This window comes from Haliotis rufescens, unplaced genomic scaffold (genome assembly GCF_023055435.1).
Source record: "Haliotis rufescens isolate VD_foot unplaced genomic scaffold, xgHalRufe1.0.p SCAF_61, whole genome shotgun sequence".
Classification (NCBI taxonomy): Eukaryota; Metazoa; Mollusca; class Gastropoda; order Lepetellida; family Haliotidae; genus Haliotis; species Haliotis rufescens.
In genome coordinates, this window is record NW_025964346.1 from 519800 (window position 1) to 543266 (window position 23467).

General features: G+C 41.7%; 2 protein-coding genes across 3 annotated transcripts in view; both read right to left on the reverse strand.

Moving 5' to 3' along the window:
- Positions 1-924: 924 nt before the first annotated feature.
- On the reverse strand, positions 925-10874 carry LOC124119966 (monocarboxylate transporter 9-like). 2 transcript variants are annotated; one of them, XM_048386901.1, is made up of 7 exons: positions 9775-10874; positions 8045-8188; positions 6620-6880; positions 5689-6072; positions 5378-5503; positions 2303-2478; positions 925-1029 (listed from the first exon to the last, which is right to left on the reverse strand). In XM_048386901.1, the coding sequence occupies exons 1-6, from the start codon at positions 10094-10096 to the stop codon at positions 2342-2344; spliced, it is 1374 nt and encodes a 457-aa protein (XP_048242858.1). In that variant the 5' UTR covers positions 10097-10874; the 3' UTR covers positions 925-1029; positions 2303-2341. The 2 variants fall into 2 exon arrangements, with proteins under 2 accessions (XP_048242858.1, XP_046338631.2); XM_046482675.2 differs by lacking the exon at positions 925-1029 and having other exon boundaries at positions 1811-2478.
- A 10125-nt stretch (positions 10875-20999) lies between these two features.
- LOC124119955 overlaps positions 21000-23467 on the reverse strand; it is a 64541-nt gene continuing 62073 nt past the window's right edge. Inside the window, exons 33-35 of the mRNA XM_048386843.1 lie at positions 22988-23220; positions 21726-21790; positions 21000-21070 (exon numbers count right to left, since the gene is read on the reverse strand). Of these exons, the coding sequence (XP_048242800.1) occupies positions 21062-21070; positions 21726-21790; positions 22988-23220 (307 nt within the window). The 3' untranslated portion in view covers positions 21000-21061. The remainder of the gene's footprint in view (positions 21071-21725; positions 21791-22987; positions 23221-23467) is intronic.

Consider the following 23467-nt stretch of genomic DNA (forward strand, 5'->3'; position numbering starts at 1 on the left):
GCCACTTTATGAGCAAAATTCCAACAATATCATGATGGGTGACACCAAGCAATGTATCGATGTGGTGAATCGAATGCTTCAACCACTAGGCTAAAACAAACTGGGAATATGAAGATGATATGTAAGGATACCATCATACCAGGACTGAATGCTTTTCATTTAATACGCTGAACATCTAAATTGAAATATATATGAACTTGAAAAATGTTTTCACCAAAAGTACATGCCCATAGATCTCAACTTCAAGGGGATATTTACAACTAAAATAGCACAGAATATTACTACAGCTATCTGCTATGCCCAGGCTAACATTATTTACTAGGAGAAAGACATCTCGAAAAATTGCATCCGGATACCTGCCGGATACCTGCCGGATACCTTCAGCAATGTTCAATTTTCATGGTTAGTTTCCAATATATTTTTAGGTGTTTCACACTTAATTGAACAAAATGCACCCCCCAAATTGTGACATGTTTTTGGAAACTCAGAATGGGGTATCCGGTGCCGGATCCCTGGACACCCAGATTGAGGTATCCGGTGAGGTATCCGGTGCCGGATACCCGGATTCCAGGTGACATACTTTCCGGTGAGGTGTCCATGCCGGATACCACAGATCTGGTATCCGGCAAGGTATCTGCCACCGGATACCCGGACGCGTTTTGGGTAAGTGTCCGGTGGTATCCGGCAGGTATCCGGATACCGGAAACTGCATTTTTTTTGCTGTGATTACCAAAGAGACAAATAAAAATGAATATATGTTTATTTAACAAATGTTATATTTGGTATAGCACTCTTAGTAAAGTACAGATGCAAATACTTTTTGGGGGTTACATCCCGTCCAGGATTCGAACCCACACTGCCTGTGTGAGGCACCTATTCGCCAGCACACAAAGTGAGCGATCTCACCAGCTCAGCCACTGAGGTTTCGACAACTGGTAGTGTAGGGCATAACATTTGTTACATTTGACCACTTTCTACATTGCATTGTGTTTCATGTTTGTTTATTCAAATGAATTCAAAGAATAATTAGAAGATAAATACAATGTTTGTGTCTATTTCCGGGATTTTATCGAGTATTTGCATCTTGGAAATTCATCTCGAGACCCGAAAGCGTTAGACACACACATAGTATTTATCGATATTGTAAACCTATTGTTTTATTTAGAAAAAAACATGCGCACTCTTTAACACCTCGTACTTTCTCGGTTGTGATGCGTCAACATCGAACGTTCTGTTGCTGCTATGGTGATTGTGATTTTGGTACACCGGTAATGAGACGCAAATACCATCACGTATATTTCAGCTGCGATACATACATGCTTGAATTCCTCATACATTTTAGAATCAAATGCCAAATGGTCTTTGTCACCAATACAAATTGTCTAAATGTAATGAAGCAAAATCAATGAGGTGTGAAAACGGACGCTGAAAAAACTGCACTTGTTGTAAATGTAAACAAAGCCATTCGTCTATTCGTTGAGTACATTGGCTCGAGATCTGCATTTTCCGAATATACACGGGAAGAGAATCGTAGGAAGAATTAGGGAATTAAACATATATACATTGCAATAATTTGATATTTTCAACAGAACTTGTCGAAGTTCCCGTTCTGTGTGACGCCATGACTGACGCAAAATCACGCACAACGACAACGGTATTTATAGGAATTTCTGACTATTTACGTTGGTTTCAATGAAAAATACAACAACAAAAAACAGTTCACAGATTGTCAGAATGTTTCTGATTACTTACACGTCACATTTATGTATATACGAACCCTGAATCAACGAAAGTCCCCTCGTAAAATCCTGCGCACTGTTGACAGTCAACACGCCATTTTGTAAAACTCGGTCACCGGTAGTGATGTCAAACTTCAACATATTTGTTGTACATATTTGGTAATTTCTCTGAGGTGAAGGTCCTTGAATGAGAGCACACACGATCATTGTTAACTGCTTTTTACTGTTTCATGATGTAGATCTTGCATATCTTTTGTACATTTTTTTTCACACAATAAATTTCACTTTGGATATTAATAATTTTAATTAAAAATTTAAACTCCAAATAATTCAAATGAGTAGAGAAAATTAAAATATTTGTTATGAATGTTAATTTTGTATTTCAATTTGCGTCCATTGTTAATTAGTATGCAAAAAATGCTGAGTAATTATGTATTCCTACACAGTGATTCGGTCGCTTGCTTCAGGGAATGCAAATCATATTTTCACCCTTTGATATTTGGTCATGTGACCCAAATTAGCCAATCACAACACAGAACACTCTTTCTATAGGTTTACAATTAAAGCTTTACACGTGCACGTTCGTACTAAAACATATGTTGTCAATCGATAATGCCTTTATCATGTTTCAGTTTGATGTATAAATAACCCGCCATGTTGAGCGAACCACCCAGGAGGTATATACACGCAGCCAGGTAGAAGGACGTGACATACCTGCCTGTTAAGTCAAACAGGGAACCTGGAAACAAATAAACGTTGAAAATATACGTGACAGTCAAGACAGATTCACGAGGATCCTGTTACAGTAAGAAGATGTACATGAAAGTAGGGATACAGGAAGTACAAAGGCATCTTTACAAGACTTCATTTTCTATTCGCACAACAGTATCGTTGAGTTACATTTTTGGTTTACTAGATGTCATTATGTCTTGGGAACTGAGATTTCTTACACATCTGTGACTGAGAAACCCATTTGAGATAATTGGTATCAATCATATGTGTGAGATCGAATTCCAGGGCTGTGATTAGCTACTCCATGTTGATGACCTGAGTGAGTGAATGAGTTGGGTTTAACGCCGCCTTTAACAATATTTCAGTTATATCAGGGCGTGTCAGCTTAATGTGGGAGGAAAGCCCGAAGTGATGCAGTTTACCACTTCGGTGAAACCCACGAGCACGGATATGGTGCTGACAAACCTAGAAACATAGTCGGGGGAATAGGTTTCTGGCGTGTCCAGGGGACGCAACTCTGCACAGCGAATCGTGGCGCCTTAGAAGACTGGGCCACCTGTGACCGCGGTGATGACCTGAGGTCAGATTATGAAAGACTACTTTCCAGATTGTAATTCATTGATAAGTTGCTCGTGCTTCAGTCGAATGTTCACCTACGTCTGTGTTGAACGTTATGACTTTTAGAGTGTAAACCCTCTTGATGCCACATCCACATTATATGTTCCTCCTCTTCAAACCTCACATCGAAGTCGAATCAAATTAAAAAAAATCATTCACTGCCATTTTAGGCAAAGCAAAAAATTACATATGGAAATTCAGTATATCATAAATCTCGGCATTTTTGACACATTACTAAATAACCATTCACGGTTTTTTTCATTCTGTTTTTAAAAAATCCAAATATCGGATATTTACTCGAAGAATTGAATTATGAAATAGCATACTAGTGATCAAGGGTATGTGTTTGTCATTAACTCACATATGATAATTTTGAAACGTCGCCTAGAATGGATTAAAATGTTTTGGAAAATACGCAAACAAAAACGCCGAAGTGTTCGTTCCGCCATATTGGATAGTGTTGACAAAATCACGTTTCAAGTGCCGATTATTATTGAGAGTCCTGTATTAGATCACGTATATTTCACACTCAGCCGCGATACATACATCCCTGAATTCCTCTAACATTTTAGAATGTCACCAATACAAATTATCTAGATGAAATCAAACGATATATATTACGTGTGCAAGAACACTGTGCTCGGAAAACTGTTCTTGTTGAAATGTAAACAAAGCAAAATTCAAGTTTTACACTGTGTAGCATTTTCTCCTATTAGAGCTTTCCGTTTGTCTGATATTGCATACACTGGCTCACGCGTTTGAGACTATTTATGGTAAGGGTATCGTAGCACTAATTATGGAATTACAAATATATACATTACAATGACCAAGTAAATTCAACAGAAATCGTACAAATTTCCGTGCTGAGTGACGCCATGACTGACGGAAAGTCACGCACATCGATGACCGTAGTTATCTGCATTTCTGACTAATTTCCTTGGTTACGTAGGAAAACATAGAACAAATGACAGTACGAAGATTGTCAGATTGTTTCTGATCACTTACATGACACATTTATGTACATACGATCCCTCGATCAACAAAAATACTCCTCTGGAAAACCCGCGTACCGTTGTCAGTGAACACGCCCTTTTGTAAATGTCAATTAGAGTGCTAAAAAGTTGTTTCAAAGCGTATGTAACTCGCTTTCGCTCGTTAGGTACGTTTTGAAACAAGTCGTTGTAAGGTAAATGGTATCTGACAGACACTCGTGTGTCACCTAGGCGCACAAGGATTTGCAAACTCTTAATTTGTTACCACCATACCATAGTCATGGGTTTTACCATGCTGGTAAACGTTTGTGAGTCGATTAAACAAGCAAGACCCATGACCAAGAAGCTAAAACAATATATTAACAACGTTGTTGTGTAGATCGTCTTAACATAATAAAGGCATCCCATAGAAAACAAATTAAAATTAATTTTGACATTTGCACGCAAAGGCACGTTTTGTTGACAAACAAGCTTGTCAATCAAGGTTTCATGATCACTTGCCGGGTGAAGTCATTCTAGATATGTGATGGTGGACATTCAGAAGAACTTACTAAATATGACATGTTGCTATGACGTTTACGTAGAGCTTGCAAATATCTTCCCACACTGACATTTCCTTTTCTGATGAAAATATTTGAAAGGCGAGTACTAGTCTTTCTCGAACACCTGGTCATTCCCGTGGGTTGTTTTCAGATGAACAATTGACTTGCTTTTGCATATGTTGTTGACGGGTGCCCCGAATGGGGCAGGACATGCTCACCTTTTCGCGAACGCCTGGGGTCATCACTATTTGATAGTGAGTCATAGACACAAGCTCATGATATAGTAGGAATAAGTAAAATTAGTTTTTTTCATATAACCCTCCTGCTTCTAAAAATGTCCACCGGCAGCATCACCTGTTGGAGCCAGAGTTGGAGTATGTCAGAATAATGTACAAGGAATTACAGGTCATCTGAATGTGAATGAAGGGTGTTAGCTTGAATCGGAGTGGTAGACTAGCAGTATTCATTCAGGAGGAAAAGCCAAAACGTAATTCGGAGCTTCTGAGACATGCAGAATATTCAACAGCCAAACTTAAATCCCTTTGTTCCGCTGACGTAATGATATCAATTTATGACAAGGGATGACGTCACATGATATTGTTCTCAGTGTTGGAGCAGTGTCCCTTCCTGTACATGAAGCTTGGACAGACCAATCAGCTCAACTGATGAATGCTCCAGTGCTAAAATCGTAAAGTAATTCATTTGGAATTTCCTTCTTTCTTCTACGAGAAACAGTAACCAGCAAGCCACATACCTGCAATAGGAGAGGCAACGATGACTGATATCCCACTCAAGAAGTTGGTCAGTCCAAGGGCGTTGCCGGTATGGTTGACTCCAACAATGTCAGTCACAACAATGGCGGTGAAGACCGTCCACGTCCCTGGGGACACACGTGTATACAGAGATTCAGAGTTTCAGAGTGAGTTTCAGAGTGAGTTTTAAGGTGAGTTTCAGAGTGAGTTTTAAGGTGAGTTTCAGAGTGAGTGAGTGAGTGAGTGAGATTGTGTGTGTGAGTGAGTGAGTGAGTGAGTGAGTGAGTGAGTGAGAACACCACGTGATTCTCACCTATGAACGCTCCTTGAACTGCAGCATAAACAGCAAACAATGCATACGTCTTTACCATCGTGCATAAAAAAGTGGCTGCGCCGCAAATCAACAACAGGACGGCATAAAACAAGATCCTATTGACACAGCTGAAGTCTGCGACGTAACCAAACACAAGCCTTCCCAGAATGCCCACGAGACCCATGATGGAAACCAGGAAGGAGGCGTCGCCCTTGGCAACCCCGGTGAGACGAGCCAAGTCGGGGAGGTGCACATACGGCACCATGACACCGAGGTGCGTGAATGCTGTGGCCGTCAGGAAGATGAGGAACGGGCGATGGTTTAACACCACGAACAAGCTTTGGAAGGATACACAACGTGGATGACGTCTTTTTAGGTGTGTTCCTGCAGACAAGATCAAATAATTAAGATTCTGTTTTCAGCAAATACCATAATAACGAACTGACGGATATAACGAACTGCTTTTAGGCCCGTCCATTTGCTGTATATATGCTTATAACGAACTACGGTTATAAGGAAGTAAAATTAGTGAGATCTTTAGAGCCGTAGTTTACTGTAATTGATTTAAGTTTTATCTGTAAAATCAGTTATGTTTGGGATCTGTACTTTATTTTTTTCTGATTAGTGAGGAAACCCCCAAATTACGTTAACAATTTTGGCTAAGCCGTCATGGTACGGATACGTTTGTGATAAACAGATAATTTGAAGAAATCTCTTGACGAAGGGCGACTCCAGCCCACGATCAGATGTTTTGTACATGACTAAGGGAAGTAACTTTGCACTGCAATCTGCGTCGTTCTGCTATGCCCAGGAATGCCGTCGAACATATATATCTGGGAACGTATTCCTCTACATTCTCAGAATGAAATATTAACCCTTTATGTAGTAAACAATAATGTTGCAGAGATCTACTGCATCTAGAATTAGTTACTTTTCCGCTGTTGTGCAATGGTATGAGGTGGCATTCTGAAGAGACTCCCGCAGACGACGAGGTTGAGTGCTACCCCTGACAACACCATCATTATGCCTCGCCAGCCGTACTGGTTGATCAACGCCCTGTACAGCTGGGGCAGGCACATTGTCCCGATTCCAGCACCTATAGCTGATATGGATATGGCGAGACTCCTCCTCTTCCTGAAGTAGACGGTCAGTGCCACAACACTGGGCACGATGGACAGACCAAGACCAAGCCCTGCAGAGTATAATAGCATTGTAAACTGGATCTGATTGGTTGAAATATGTTCTTAACACTCAGGATGCCACAGGGAAATATAACTACCGGAAACTTCTTCTATTTCCACTATATGTAAGATGATGTCATGTTTAAAACTGCATCATGTACGCATTTCTGGAATGTACATTTAAACACGATAACGAATAGTCATTTTATTTTACCTTTAAGTTAGCAATATTAACTTCTCAATTCTTTTCAATCTATATTATTTACACACACATTTTTTGAAGGATCAAATGTGTTGCACTTGTGTTTGGTCGGTTGATAGAGACAACAATGATGCCAGATGCATGTTTATCAGAAACGATTCAGGTGTTGTAATAGCTTATCAGCTGGTCCACAAATTCTGAAATATTGAATTCAAACCAGGATATGTTTTTTTGATAGTTTTATAAAAAACTACACACTTGTTGTCAGATCTTATACGATCTGTCCTGACTATATTAAACTAAGACTGGTTTTCATCGCTTCCTTTCTTGCACAGCAAAACTGTGCATGAAAACACAGGAACATGCTGTAGAAGTCTAAACTGGGAATTGCATCAGACATACTATTTGCCACTCATGCATCAGATTTGGAAATGTCCTCCTCATGTCTGCTATAAAACTCTTTGAAAATTTTACTAATGCCTTGAATATTGTAACCCTGATCCAACAGCTTTGGAGCAAAAGTCGTATGACGCTCTAAGATTTTTTCGTCCTTCGAACATACTGGATTGTACCTGTGCAGCTTTTGAATGTAGACACCAAGGAATGGAGCTGCAGGAATATTGCTCGCCATAAAGGGGAAGTCGACCATTGAAATTTGGAAGTCAACCCTCTTGTCATACAATCTAGTGAAGAGTATTTTTAATCACACCTTACGGATGATTATTGTCAATATTCGTCAATCCAAAACTTGTACAATGGGGGCGTTTTCACTGAGAACAAACAACACAGTCCAGATTAACAAGGTTGGGCTGAACAAGAAATATGTTGAACTCGGGCGTCATATCGTGTCGTGTGTTTGTTGTTTAATGTCGAGCTCAGAACTATCCCAGCTATATGACGATCGATTGTAAATAATCGAGTCTGGGCCAGATAATCAGTGCTATGTAAGTGTAGCATCGTGTCCCCTACTCACCTCCCACCACGCCGAAACTGAAGTACAGGAAGGCCAAGCTAGGGGCGAAGGAACTGACGAAGAAGCCAAGAGCTGCCAACACACCAGCGATGATGGTAGTCACCCGGCACCCGTACTGCTCTATCAGCAGGCTGGACAGAGGCCCTGGTGGGAAGATAGGGGAAGGTTTAACAATGTTCCACTGATTTCATGTTTTGGAGGTCAATATAGAGTCGTGCATTCCTCATGATCACTGCGCGTTTAACAATATTCCTATATTTCCAGCCATTTCACTTCGTGGGGAAACACACTTAACTCGAATACGCCTTTGTCGGTGGAAAGCAAAGACATAAAATGATCGTTTTCATAATGATTGAGTAAGCGAGTGAATTTGTTTTTACGCCGCTTTAAGCAATTTTCCAACAATATCACGGCGGGTAACACCAGAAATGGGCTTCACACATTGTACCCATGTCGTGAATCGAACCCGGGTATTCAGTGTGACAAGCGAACGCTTTAACCACTAGGTTACATGACTAGCTGAGATTACTAACTATCATTGTGAGAGGAGAGTGCCCCCTAGCCCATGTGTGTTTCATGACTTAAATGAGGACATAGTTAAAACAATATGTGAATGCCACCATAACCCGATCTTTGCTTGTACTGTGGTCAGTTTGGTCGTCCATTCTTTGTGATTTAGCTGAAATACTGCAGCGTTAAACAACATGCACTCGGCGGCAATGACTAAGTACATCAGACGTGTGGTTTACCAAGGAAAGACAATATCAGTTTCCCTAGCACCTATGTTGACAATGTCAAAACAGTCCTCATTTCTATGGACGATTCATAATGTGAACTAATGGCATTTTATTATAAATTATTTGATCATTGATATTCAGACCTACAGCCCTGCCAGCCCTGTTATGTCGGCTTCGTGTTGTGACTTTGTCAACACAAATGTTCACTTTCATATAAATAGTTTCTGTAATACTGCAAATATACATGTACATAAAACCTTCATTTTGAATATTTGCTAGGCAAAATAGTGATGACAATTCTATGGATGGATCACTGAACATTAGTGGTGACACCAGGGGTTCGTACAAAAGATAAGCACGGTCTGGCCTACTGGTGGGAATCCGCTCTAAAGCTCACTTTAATTGTTCAGGAAAATCTGTATTAAGCCCTTATCATAATTAAGCCTTACATTACCAGTTCACGTATGCCAATCGTGTGCACCTGTGTTCCGAGTTAAAGTGTTAAAGAAAACAGACCTTGCTCGGGCAAGGGGTTCTTGTAATGACCTCAGCCTTTATTAACTCGTAGTTATTATCAAACCAAGTACCCTCCCCATACTCAAATCCCCTCATCATCAACCCTATACCAATCGTCGCCCCCACATCATCAACCTTATCCCCATCGCCACCCCAACCCCACATCACCAACTATATCCCAACCTCCACCCCAATCCCCATCATCAACACAATCCCCGTCACCAACCCTACCCCAATCATCACCCCAACACTTCATCATCAATCATATCCCAATCGCCCCCTCATCACCAACCCATTTTATGTGGGGTAAACATCATGATTTATATATAGTACTCTATGCACTAACTACGCATTCACCTGATGGAGGAACAAGAATAATCTCTGAAACGTCGTACAAAGAATAAAAGAAGTTGCCATCCACAAACAAGTATCACATATTCATCATCCCCATCCTCATCCCCACCCCCTCATTCCTACCTGCCATATGCATAGCTCCACTTGCGATCGACCCCACCCAGGCCACCTCTGCTCTGGTAGCGTTGAACACATCCACCAGTTCCACATAGATCACTCCAAAGCTGTACACGATACCAAAACATATAAACGCAGCCACAAACTTTGCACCAACACAAATCCATCCCCACCCCCCATCCGAGGGGGACGGTGTGTCCACATCCTCACAGGCTATCTCAACACCCTTTGTGATCTGAATTGCTGTGATATCATCCCTCGAAAAGTCCAGCGGCGTCACTTCCTCCAGGTTCAGGTCAGTGGTCAGCTCCTTGCTGATCTCCTTCATTGTCCTGGCCTACTGCCCTCACCTGTGATTGAGCCTCCAGCACACATTACACGAGTGTATACTACAAGCAAACGGTGAACGTGAGAAGACAGCAGTCAGGCTACTCCATGTTCAGGTAGCACATGTTGTGGAATAAAAATGGTTTAATTACAAAGGAAACAAAACGAGTGTGATTTATGTCATTGAATATTCATAAAGATCACAGGCCATCTGGTGTTTGGTCGTACAAACCGAAGTTTGATCTCGTATTGGCTTACTCTGGTTGTATTAAGCTAAACATATTAGCAAGGGTTTCTTACTGGGGTTTTCTAGAAAGCCGTGAATAATCCTGTGATTGTCAAGCTATAAGTGAAGTTTAGTTTTTCCTTGCTCAGTCAAAGCAGCTGAGTATTCAGTCAGTCAAACACGTTTCATGTTCAGAAATTCTCGTCTATTTTATTGTCTGAGTGACTTGTTTTAGGGATAGGCCCTCTGTGTCTATTTCCGCTATTTAACCCAGCTGAAGTTACTCACTAGTTAGAATGTTGCGTTAATTAACTCTGATGTTAACTGGTCGCAGCTAATTTAGTTGGCAGTGTACTCATCTTGTCAATATTTTGTCAAAGTGTTGTATTGGCTACTCACATTTTATATCTATAATACATTTGCTTAGCTAAGCAGCTTGTGTATTTGCTCTGATTTTTTTAATCAGCTATCATTGTCGGTATAAATTGTATATTGTCGTCCTTTGATACAATTACTGCTTGTAATAAACCTGTGAACCTATTACCACGTTTTCCTTATTGGTTCTTGACCCATGAAGATCCGGGATAGAATAGGTCTTCATCAACCCATGCTTGCCGTAAAAGGCGACTATGCTTGCCGTAAGAGGCGACTAACGGGATCGGGTGATCAGACTCGAGGACTTGGTTGATGCAGGTAATCGATTAGTTGCGAAGATCGATGCTCATTATGACAATCACTTGATTGTCTGGTCAAGACTCGATTATTTACAGACCAACATCATGAAGCTGGAATATTGCTGAGTGCGGCATTATACAACAAACAAATACACAAACACGTTTTATTCTTGTTTAACGTCACCCATGATTATTGGAATACAGCCTCGTGACAGTCTGCTTCCAGTTTGATCAACATAAGCCCTCAAGGTGATGTTAATATGGAACCTCAATGCATAGTCAGCCTGTGAAAAAAATATTTTCAGTTATATCTATTCTAAAAGTTAATAGTTATTTACACAAGTTGACTGGAGGAGCAACAAGCCCAGTTTGAAATGCCAGAACGAGACAATACTATGAATAGGTAAGGATAGGGGCGCCATCTCGAGAGAGGTACAATGTAGTCGACACACAAGAAGACTGCTTTGCTAAAACAACTGCTCTGATGAACATTTACAAGCAACTCTGAAAGGTAATGTGTGGCAAGTCAGAATATCACACATGCAGGATCACGATGGGTTGTGATATACGTGTGTTCAGTCAATCTTTACTGACTTCATGTGGAGAAGAGGTACATGTGACCAGACATGCCCGACCAGCACTGAGATTGTGTTTACTTGTGTCCGTAATGTCAGTAACTCGCGAGCCCTGTCCTCGGTGTAAACTAAGTCCTTAGACCCTCGATTCATATTTTGCTTTACCCTAACTCGATATGTGTCCCCTACCTGCAACAATCGATGCGTGTTCAGGCGAATCAACTAAAGCAAAGGATCACAGAGCTGTTGTAGAGAATCTATGATGAGGAGGTGGGGTGACGATGGGTATAGTGGTGATGATGGGGGATTTGGGTGGCGATTGGGATATAGCTGGTGATGAAGGGTTTGGTTGGAGATGGGGATAGGGTTGATGATGAGGGGGTAGGGTGTCGATGGGTATAGTTGGGCTGATGGGGGATCGAGGTAGCGATTGGGATATGGTTGGTGATGAAGGGTTTGGTTGGAGATGGGGATAGGGTTGATGATGAGGGGGTGGGGTGACGATGGGTATAGTAGTAACGATGAGGGATTTGGATGGAGATGGGGATATGGTTGGTGATGAGGGGATGGGGTGACTATGGGTAAAAAGGATGATGATGATGGGGTAGGGTGTAGATGGGGATAGGCTTGATAATGAGGGGGTGAGGTGGAGATGGGGATAGGGCTAGTGACGAGGGGGTTGGGTTAAGGTGGGTGGAGTCGGATGGGGTGTGGCTTATGGTGCGGTTGAGGGAGCGGGGCCGTCGTAAGTTCAGCTACACACATGACAGGTGGGAATGATGTCGTGGGATTGGGGTAGTAGTTAGGGCAGCAAAGAGCATTTATGGTGGTAGGTAATGGTGTGATGATGATTTTGGGGATGGGGGTTCTCCTTGCCTTTGTTTGGTTATAGTTTTAAGAAATCCCCTTGACATCTCAGATCACATCAATCGAGCAATGAGTCAGTGCCGGCATGGGCAATGCATCAAACACATACAATCTCGGTACAGGTAACCATGACTACTGTGTCACGCGTAGCTGGAGCCATGGCAGATTATACATTTACATATATACATATACATATTCGGAGCATAACATTCACAATTGTATTCATATGTTATTCTGCAATGGTATAAATCGATTTGTTCATTTAGTACTGGACACCTACCCACTTACTCGTAACCAGTGTTAAAATAAATGTCAGTTTTCTTTAACACCGAAAAATATCCTCGGGACACAGGTGCACACGATTGTCATGCGTGTACTTGTAATGTTAGGGGGAACGGGTGGCTCAGTTGTCTAAGGCGCCGCGATTCGCTGTGCAGAGTTGCGTCCCTTGGGCACGCCAGAAACCTATGATTGTGGGTTCGAATCCCGGTTCGCCCCGATTATGGTTCTAGGTTTGTCAGCACCATACCCGTGCTCGTGGGTTTCACCGAAGTGGTAAACGTCTAAGACCTGCATCACTTGGGGCTTTCCTCCCACATTAAGCTGACCGCGATATAAATGGAATACTGTGAAAAGCGGCGTTAAACCCAACTCATTCACTCACTCACTTGTAATATAAGGCTGAATTATGATTACAGCTTAAAACAGATTTTCCCGAACAATTCAAGGGAGCTTGAGAGCGGATTCCCACCAGTAGATCAGAATGTGCTTATCCTTTTCACGAACACCTGGCGTCACCACTAATGTTCAGTGATCCATCCATATAAATTTCATCACTATTTTGCCTTTTAAAATCTGTTCCGGCGAATATTCGAAATTAAGGTTTTATCTACATGAATATTTGCGCTATTACGGAAACTATTTATATGAAAGTGAACATCTATGTTGACAAAGTCACAACACGTAGCCGACATAACACGGCTGGCAGGGATGTTGGTCTGAATATCAATGATCAACTAATTTATAATAAAACGCCATTAGTTCATATTGTGAATCGTCCATAGAAGTGAGGACTGTGAGCATAGGACCTGGATAATCTGAAATTAGCTTCCTTGGTAAAACACGTGTGATGTACTTAGTCACAGCCACCGAGTGCATGTTGTTTGACGCCGCAGTATTTCAGCTAAATCACAAAGAACTGGTGATAATCGAATGGACGACCAAGCAGACCACTGTACAATCAAAGATCGGGTTATGGTGACATTCACATATTGTTTTGACTATGTCCTCATTAAAGTCACGGAACACGCACGGACTTGTCGGCACCTACTGACCTCTCAGCGTGATAGTTAGCAATCTCAGCATCACTGTTAGAACAATGCACATTGTATGAATGCGGAAATAAAATATTCAGCCTAGTTCTGTATGCATCGAAAGAGAAATTATGTGAATAATCAAACCATGCGCTTCATTAGTTAACATTATTGATATGAATATGTATGTAGATGAAGTATTAAATAACTACCGACCCATTTGCACAACCGTGCCATCGTTTCATGTATATTAAAGTAAAATATTAAGTCTTAAGAAAACAGGGCAGTCGGGTAGCCTGGTGGTTAAATCGTTCGCTCGTCACACTGATGTACCGGGTTCGATTCCCGACATGGGTACAATGTATAAAGCCCATTTCTCGTGTCACTCACTCAACCAAACCCGTCCACTCACTCACTCACTCACTCACTCACTCACTCACTCACTCACTCACTCACTCACTCATACAATCTAACAACATTAGGGTGTAGGTCAAGTATTTTTAATCCGTTTTTATAGAAATAAAATAAACAAATCCTTCTTTGAATTCAAAATTTCAGAAGTTGTTGACCATGTGATAAACTATTTGAATCGTTTCTGATAAACACGCATCTAACATCATTGTTGTCTCTATCAACTGACCAAACACAAGCGTAAAACATTTGTTCCTTTACAAAAGGTGTGCGTAGAAAATAATAATTGAAAAAAAGTGATAAGGTAATATATCTAGTTTAAAGGTAAAATGAATTGACTATTTATTAACCTGTTTAAATGAACATTCCAGTAATATGTACATGATTCAGTTTTAAACATGACATCATCTTTTTTCAGGACATATAATAGAAATAGAAGAAGTCTGCGGCCGTTGGTCCAAACCATTTACTGACAGTGTGACGTTTGTATCGTGCTGTATGTTTGTATCGGCAAGGCATGGCACACCATCAACACACGGACAGCACGAGGCTACAAAAGTACGAATCAGGTGTATGTACTTGTCGAACCGGCAAAGAAATGGCATGTAAACGAAATTACACCCTGTCGGCAATAGATGAAAAGAAAAGTCTTACATTTACAACATGGCATTGGATAGCATTCATTCAATTATTTTCTGAAATAAGTATATGGCATGACATATTTCCTATGTAATCAACGTTTAAACCGATAATATTCGAGTGAGTGAGTGAGTGAGTATGGTTTTACGCCGCTTTTAGCAATATTCCAGCAATATCACGGTGGGGGACACCAGAAATGGGCTTCACACAGTGTACCCATGTCGAGAATCGAACCCGGGTCTTCTGCGTGACGAGCGAACGCTTTAACCACTAGGCTACCCGACCGCCCCCGATATCATTTGAAACGGTACTTGTCAATGTCACACGTGTCTCAATGTTTGTAGCTGAGTTATATTGCTTCAAATGAGATTCGGTAGACGTTCGTTGCATTGTGTTTTGGCAGTGATTAGTCGTCCGGAATGTAGTACTATTTAATTTAAGCGGTGGTCACAAAATTACTATATTTAGATTCCAGTGTGGTGTGTACATTTCCGGAAACGGCGAGACTGGTCCAGCATTATATAGAGCCTTACAGCATTGTCTTCAACGTTCTGGAAGCCAGTAAGACTGTATATACAGCGGGAGAAGAGCGTGCCTGACTCATCTCTCACACATTCTCTCACACATTTCGTCTCGTACGCATGTCATCGCTTTAGAACCAGCTTGCACGAATATGACGTCATTCATATGTCATTGTCAGTTACACTGAAGAGCTGTCATGACAATGAAAGTACTATGTCTGAAACTGATATAAAGAAGATGTTGGACTAACGTGGGCTTTATTATTTTATTATATATTACATGTACACCGAGTGAACATTTTCCTCATTTTTGTGTATATATATATATATATATGTGTGTGTGTGTGTGTGTGTGTGTGTGTGTGTGTGTGTGTGTGTGTGTTTGAACAAAGGCGAGGAAAACCAGCTCGGGCCTTGTATCGTACCTCATCTGCCATTATATACTACTTATTATAAACCCAAATAACCCAACCACCCCCATCCCTCAAATCCACCTTACCCCTTACCATCAACACCACCCCACCCAATCTCCACCCCATCCCTCACCATCAACACCTCCCCACACCTCACCTTTAACACAACTCCACCCCTAACCCCACCCCATCCCAACCCTCACAATCAACAGTACCCCACACCTCACCACCATTACCACCCCAACCCATCACCCTCCCCATCCCTCACCATCAACACCTCCCCACACCTCCCCTTTAACACAACCCCATCCCTAACCCCACCCAATCCCAACCCTCACAATCAACAGTACCCGACACCTCACAATTAACCACCACCCCAAGCCATCACCCTCCCCATCCTTCACAATCAACCGCCACCCCACCCCAACCTCTACCTACGATCCATCATCATCAACACCTACCCCCTCCCATCCCCCCCCCTCCCCCCCCCTCCCCCCCCCCCCCCCCCCCCCCCCCCCCCCCCCCCCCACCACATCAGCCCACACCAACCCCCATCAATCATCATCAACCGATCCCTACCACCTTAACTGCTCGTTGCTACCTGAATTATACACAGCAGAACTCCCGGCGTTCCCGTCCCCCATTAACCATTAACTCCATCCGAAAAACCCACCCATCCAGCCCTTACCCTAATCATCAACCCCTTCCCCAATCCAAAATCATTCCTACCTTCCATGACTAAAGCTGAACTTACGACAGCCCCCGCTCACAAACCACCACCATTTACCCCACCCCATTCAACCCCCACCCCCTCATCATCAACCCGTTCCCCACCCCCTCGTTCCTACCTGCCATATGCATAGCTCCACTTGCGATCGACCCCACCCAGGCCACCTCTGCTCTGGTAGCGTTGAACACATCCACCAGTTCCACATAGATCACTCCAAATGCTGTAGACGATACTAAAAGTTATAAACACAGCCACAAACCTTGCACCGACAAAAATACCCAAACCCCCATCCGAGGGGGGCTGTGTGTCCACATCCTCACATGCTTTTCAACACTCTTTGTGATCTGAATTGCCGTGACGTCATCAGTGGGATAGTCCAGCGGCGTTACTTCCTCCAGGTTCAGGTCAGTGGTCAGCTTCTTGCTGATCTCCTTCATTGTCCAGGCCAACTGCCCTCACCTGTGATTGAGCCTCCAGCACACATTACACGAGTGTATCCTCCAAGCAAACAGTGAACGTTAGAAGACAGCAGTCAGGCTACTCCATGTTCAGGTAGCACATGTTGCGGAATATTAATGAGTCACGTTTCTGTCTTTGCGTATCCGTAATTCCAAAAATACTACACATTGATAACATAAGATTACAGTTTTCCGAGGATTATTCACACATTTTCAATGCTGTTATAATTTGTCAGGAAAAATGTCGTTTTCCATACAAACGAAAGAACGTATGATTTCTTTACCATAAACTAGATAATAGAGTGTCGTTTATGTCAGTTAACTTTCAAAACGAGCACTGCCATCTGGTGTTTGGTTGAAAAGTTTTAAACATCGTATTCATAGTACATGGACACAGCTGCTGCAAGAGCCTGCAGTTTGTTGTGTCGTCAACGAGTTGTTAAGGGAAAATGGTATTCCTTGATCCATGTGAAATTTGTCAGTAAACGTGAAAGCGATAGCTGTCATTACATCTCTGTCTTCAAACGATCAGGATAATGTGTCAAAAAGGAGATTAATTGCCATCAAATGTATACTAAGAACAATTTGTGAAATGCTGCGACAAGGATTAGTCAACACTGCAGTCTCAACGAAATGCAGTTTATTCTGCAACCATAACATCCAGAGAAAAACGGGAAGGGCTGGCAAAAAAACCAAAACACTCTTCTCCCTCTCCACCCTCACATAATTAAGTTCAGATTGTTGGAGACAATACACATAACATTTATTAAAGTCCCACATTGCTCACTTATTACAATGATATAGTTGAAATCATACAATGTTGCTTTATGCAGATATTTCTATTGGATTTAAAAAGGGTTTTGTCGCTATCTTGACATTTTTCTATCTTGTATTTCAACAGATTTATACTGCCATAATTTGATTTGTTACTATTTCTTTCCATCACACACTGACTATATATTTGACTTTATATATAGTTTTTTTTTACTTTCTGGCATGTAGTAAGCTAACCATGCTATCTGAGGAAGCATTCAAAAAAGCTCACAAAGCTCGCCTGCCACAACGCCCGAATACACACGGCAAGACTGGCAACAGCTTATTTTAAGAATTACAACATCCAGGTCCTGCCATGGCCCTCCGCTTCTCCAGATTTGAAACCCAGGCGAACATTAATGGAAAGTAATGATTGCGAGCCATATAACCTCCTACTGTTGCCACAAACGCTGCAGGCAGAGTAGGTGAGCATTCCCCTGGCCACAAATCGGGATCTTATTGCTTCCATGGGATGACAATGTCTATCATGATGATATGTTTAAATAACACAAGGTAGGGCAAATGTCCAAGCAATATATTGACATCGCCGGTGAGATTGTCATTAGAGAAGCCAATAGGGTACGTTGAAAGTGTAGTGATTGGGCTTGGTGTAATGACAAAGAGCTGGCTATGGTGACACGAGCAATGAGGCATTTAAGATGTCCATTGTGGTTGATGATGTGGTTTAATATAAATTGTCAATGCAAAAGAATGACCAGCCTAGATTTTCTGCCGAAACACTTGACGTAAAGGGGCAATAGCTGTGGAAATTATGTAAATGGAACACTGAAAATCAGAGATGACACCATGTGTTTGAGAAAAGGGTAAGCATGTTCCGCCGTACCGGTAGCACCCGCCATTCATACAACTAAGAAATAAAAGTAAATATTTATTGCCTGACGCAGCACAGCAGTGCTCCTGCCATGCGATGTCAGCCTGTAAACAAACCAGACAATCAAGGGATCGATAAACTAGATAAATCCAGTGTTTCAATTAAAGAATCGACATGTAACGCAATCAAATAATTTTATCAGGGCATTGCATTAATATCAAAATATTGCAGTTTATGACTATGTCCAGGGAAAGCGACAAAGCATGATGTAACACATAATTAGAATATATGACTTGAAGACAAACATCAAGACTGGACTACAATGACATGAGGTTCTGTAATCATGAATATATGACTGGAGTACATTGACACAATCCTGCTTAATATTGGGGTCTCCCCACAGTGTAGGGAGAAGGTCACAGGCATAGGATGGTGCTGACAGATCCACGATCATGAGTGTAGCGAACCTTGGTTTCGAACTCACCAGTCTAATATATATAGGGTGTGTATAATGCACTTGCCAAATATGAAGTGTGCCAAATGTATCAGTTTGTCAGGTTCATCGACATGTTGCTCATAATATCAGTCACTGGTTGGTCTGGTTCAGGTGCGATTATTTACATCACACAACTAGAAATATTGCTGCGTTATCCCTGAAACATATTAATAAACTTACTTACACACAGTGGTTTCAACAAAATATGTACTAGGCTGTCCTTCTCTACAAAGTTCCTTTGTGACTGTGTGCATTTCCTTCAAAGGAATGTATGTATTTTAAGTAAGAAATTTGTAAACATAGGCTCATGACATAGTCGAATTCGTATAATGGTCTGCTTTGTGAAGATGTTCCTTTCTGTCGCTTTGTTCTACTCGTGGCTAGAAGATAAACCCATTTTATTATGGCTTGTTCTTTGTACTGTTACACTTTCTTTAGAACAACAGATGAAATATTTCATGAACAAATTGAAAGCTTGTTGATTCTATTTTCTCATTGTACTGATGCTTAAGTGATTTAGTTTCGCGTTCAGTTGTCCGATGGTATTAACATCCTCCATTATTTACAGACCGCCGTCACATAGCTGAAATATTGCTGAGTGCGGCGTTAAACAACAAACAAACACTTAACATCTACTGTCCCGCACAGTGACTAACCTCTGCACATGGACGTGATGGTATTATTTAACTGTCCAGATAGTGTGCAAGCAGCATACATAGTGGTAGAACAAGAACAGGTAATTTGGCAAAGAAGTTTAACTTAAAGTTTTGGGTTTATCTATTATTTGATATCGTGCAATGAGCTATGGTTACATGACGATACGGGACTGTGTATACAAAATGTCAGCAAGTTATTGCGCACGAGGGGGCTGATGGCTTGCTTATGTTTTGCATACACTGTCGAGTGTCAATCATGTAACTGTTTGATACAATGGCTGACAAATAAGCCCCTGAGTGAAGGACACATCCGCACAAAATCTTTCTGGCGTGGAATCTAATTCATCTTTCCAGAATGGCTGACATAGAGGGGTGGAAATGTTTCAGTCAAATCACGAATGCCGGTAAGAGCAATATTCCTGCAGCTCCAGCCCTTGGTGTCCACATTTCACAAGGGACCATGTTCTTTCTACCAAGATTTTAGAGAGCGTCTCTCGACTCTTGCTCAGAAGCTGTTTGACCAAGAGTGAAACAGAAAAGGCCTCAGAGACGGCAATCCAGAGCCAGCCCTTATTTATGTAGAGTATCACCAAATATCTATGTGACGAACAGAGCCGATACTCAATGACCACTGAAGAGCAAGTGTTACAACCACTGCAGATACGAGTTAAAAAACATTTAGGAAACACATCTGGAAACTTATCGTTTGTCAACTACATGGCACAATATTATTTGTCCTCATATGTATTATGAACAAATGAAATGTGTGCATATAAATTTAATGCATATGTAATTTCAAACCAATATCATATATGTGTATTCTGAATTCGAAATAAGACTATTTGCAGTCTTAAAAGAGGGAGACATACACGTGTATGATGGGTTCATCGTCATGTTCGTGGGCCTCAGCAAACTTATAAACGTCTTAATTAAGAATCTCAGGCGGTTGGGTAGCCTAGCGGTTAAAGCGTCCATCCGTCACGCCGTAGCCTGTGTTCCCCTCCCCACATTGGTACAATGTCTGAAGCCAATTTCTGGTGTCCCTCGCTAGAATATTGCTATAAGCAGCGTTAAACCATACTCACTGATTCACTCACTATAAGATTTGCATCAGTTGGTGATTTCCCCCCACTTCTATCTGACACGCTGTCCTGACATATGGACAGCAACGTGAAGCATGGGAAGAGAACATCCTTACAACCCTTCCTTCACGGACATCCATCAGGTCAAGACTACGTATCATCACCACAGTGGGTCAACAAAACACAGTAACAGGGAAGTGCTTTCAGATTCGTTTATTCTTTAAACTTTCTAGACAGAGTCAGTCGGAAGCATCGTCAGATCAGTCCACCTGTAAACAATAACCATAGTTGGAAATTTTGTCTACAGTGATCCAAGGTTCTATAACCTAGGGTATATGAGTGGTCTATAATGACCAAATGTTCTATAACTTAGGATATATCACTGGTTTATAATGACCCAATGTTCTATAACCTAGGATATATGACTGGTCTACAATGACCCAGGGTTCTATAACCTAAGATATATGACTGGTCTATGATGATCCAAGGTTCTATAACCCAGGATACATGACTGGTCTACAATGACCCAATGTTCTATAACCAAGGATATATGACTGGTCTACAATGATCCAAGGTTCCATAACCTAGGATATATGACTGGTCTCCAATGATCCAAGGTTCCATAACCTAGGATATATGACTGGTCTACAATGACCCAAGGTTCTATAACCTAAGATATATGACTGGTCTCGAATGATCCAAGGTTCCATAACCTAGGATGTATGACTGGTCTACAATGACCCAATATTCTATAACCTAGGATATATGACTATGTCCAGGGAAAAACGACAAAATATGATGTAACACATAATTATAATATTTGACTGAATGACAAACATCAAGAGTGGACTACAATGACATGAGGTTCTGTAGTCATGAATGTATGACTGGAGTATAATGACACGACCTGGACATAATACTTACTGGTTTGATGAAGGCAGTGAGAGAAAAAATTCGACAAGTCTTCCTTTGGAAAGTGAACACCATGTCTGTAACAATAAACAGTAAATAAATTCATTACCTGCGTAACACATAGGCCATGTAACCCTACCCTCTGTAACACGTGTCATGTTGCCCTACCCCGTGTTACACATAGGCCATATCACCCAACCCTCTGTAACACATAGGTCATGTCACCCAACCCCCTGTAACACATGTCATGTTGCCCTACCCCGTGTTACACATATGCCATGTCACCCAACCCCATGTGACACATAGGTCATGTTGCCCTACCCTGTTTAACACATAGGTCATGTAACCCAACCCTCTGTAACACATAGGTCATGTCACCCAACCCTCTGTAACACATAGGTCATGTCACCCAACCCCCTGTAACACATGTCATGTTGCCCTACCCCGTGTTACACATATGCCATGTCAACCAACCCCATGTGACACATGGGTGATGTTGCCCTACCCTGTTTAACACATAGGTCATGTAACCCAACCCTCTGTAACACATAGGTCATGTCACCCAGCCCCCTGTAACACATTGGTCATGTAACCCAACCCCCTGTAACACATGTTATGTTGCCCTACCCCGTGTCACACATATGCCATGTCACCCAACCCCATGTGACACACGGGTCATGTTGCCCTACCCTGTGTAACACAGAAGTCATGTAACCCAACCACATGTAACACATAGGTCATGTTGCCCTACCCTGTGTAACACATAGGTCATGTAACCCAGTCCCATGTAACACATAGGCCATGTTGCCCTATTGCTTGTTACACATAGATCATGTTGCCCTACCCTGTTTAACACATAGGTCATGTAACCCAACCCCCTGTAACACATTGGCGCAGTAATTGCAAACATTTCTTTGTCTTGCTTGTTGGTTAACTTGACATCTTAAACTGATTTCAATATCTGGTCATAATATCAATTTTTTCATTCAGAAGTCCTTGATCTCGATCATTTAAAAAACTTTAAACACAAATGTACTGCATTAAATACATGCCACGTTTGAGTCTAATCGACACATTTTAATGATGGGGCTGATGACAGTGGCAGTTCAATGGATCATTGGAGCTGAAGCTGTTTCTTCCTGAATCCCAGATATATGCTAATCTTTCATCGATGAGGACACCTTTGGCCTAGATTCACTCAATGTCACTTTGCTTCTCTCGTCAAATATATTGAATACTCCTTACAAAAACTTCATTCGCCCATTTACATTTACCTGGTGTGATATCTGCAGAATTGGATATACTAGGTTCCATCCAGCTGACGTTCGTAGCCTCTGGGTTGTTGTGACCGTTGCAGTAGGTGTAACAGAGGCCGCCCTTGTTCTTGCCGTAGTGAAACCCTATCAGGTGACCAGCTTCCACACTGATGCGGTCGCTGGCGCTGACGTTGACCACTTGTACCGCGTTGTCGATGGTTTTTACTATGTTCTGCCCAACAAGGCTGAACCTGGAGTAGAAGAGAGCGGGTTTGTGTTTTGTTAAACGGCTCAGTAGGCAATATTCCATCTATATGACGACGGTGTGTAAATGATGAACACACAAATGATTGATATTATACAAATAATGACACTTGATGGGGTCATTTTGCAAACGAAGGACCGAGGACCCGTCCCCTGAGGTGGTCTGAGGTCCGGTCCAACCAACAAAGGGATCGGGCCCGAGGGCACTTCTCTTCAATAGTTACCCCTTCATGC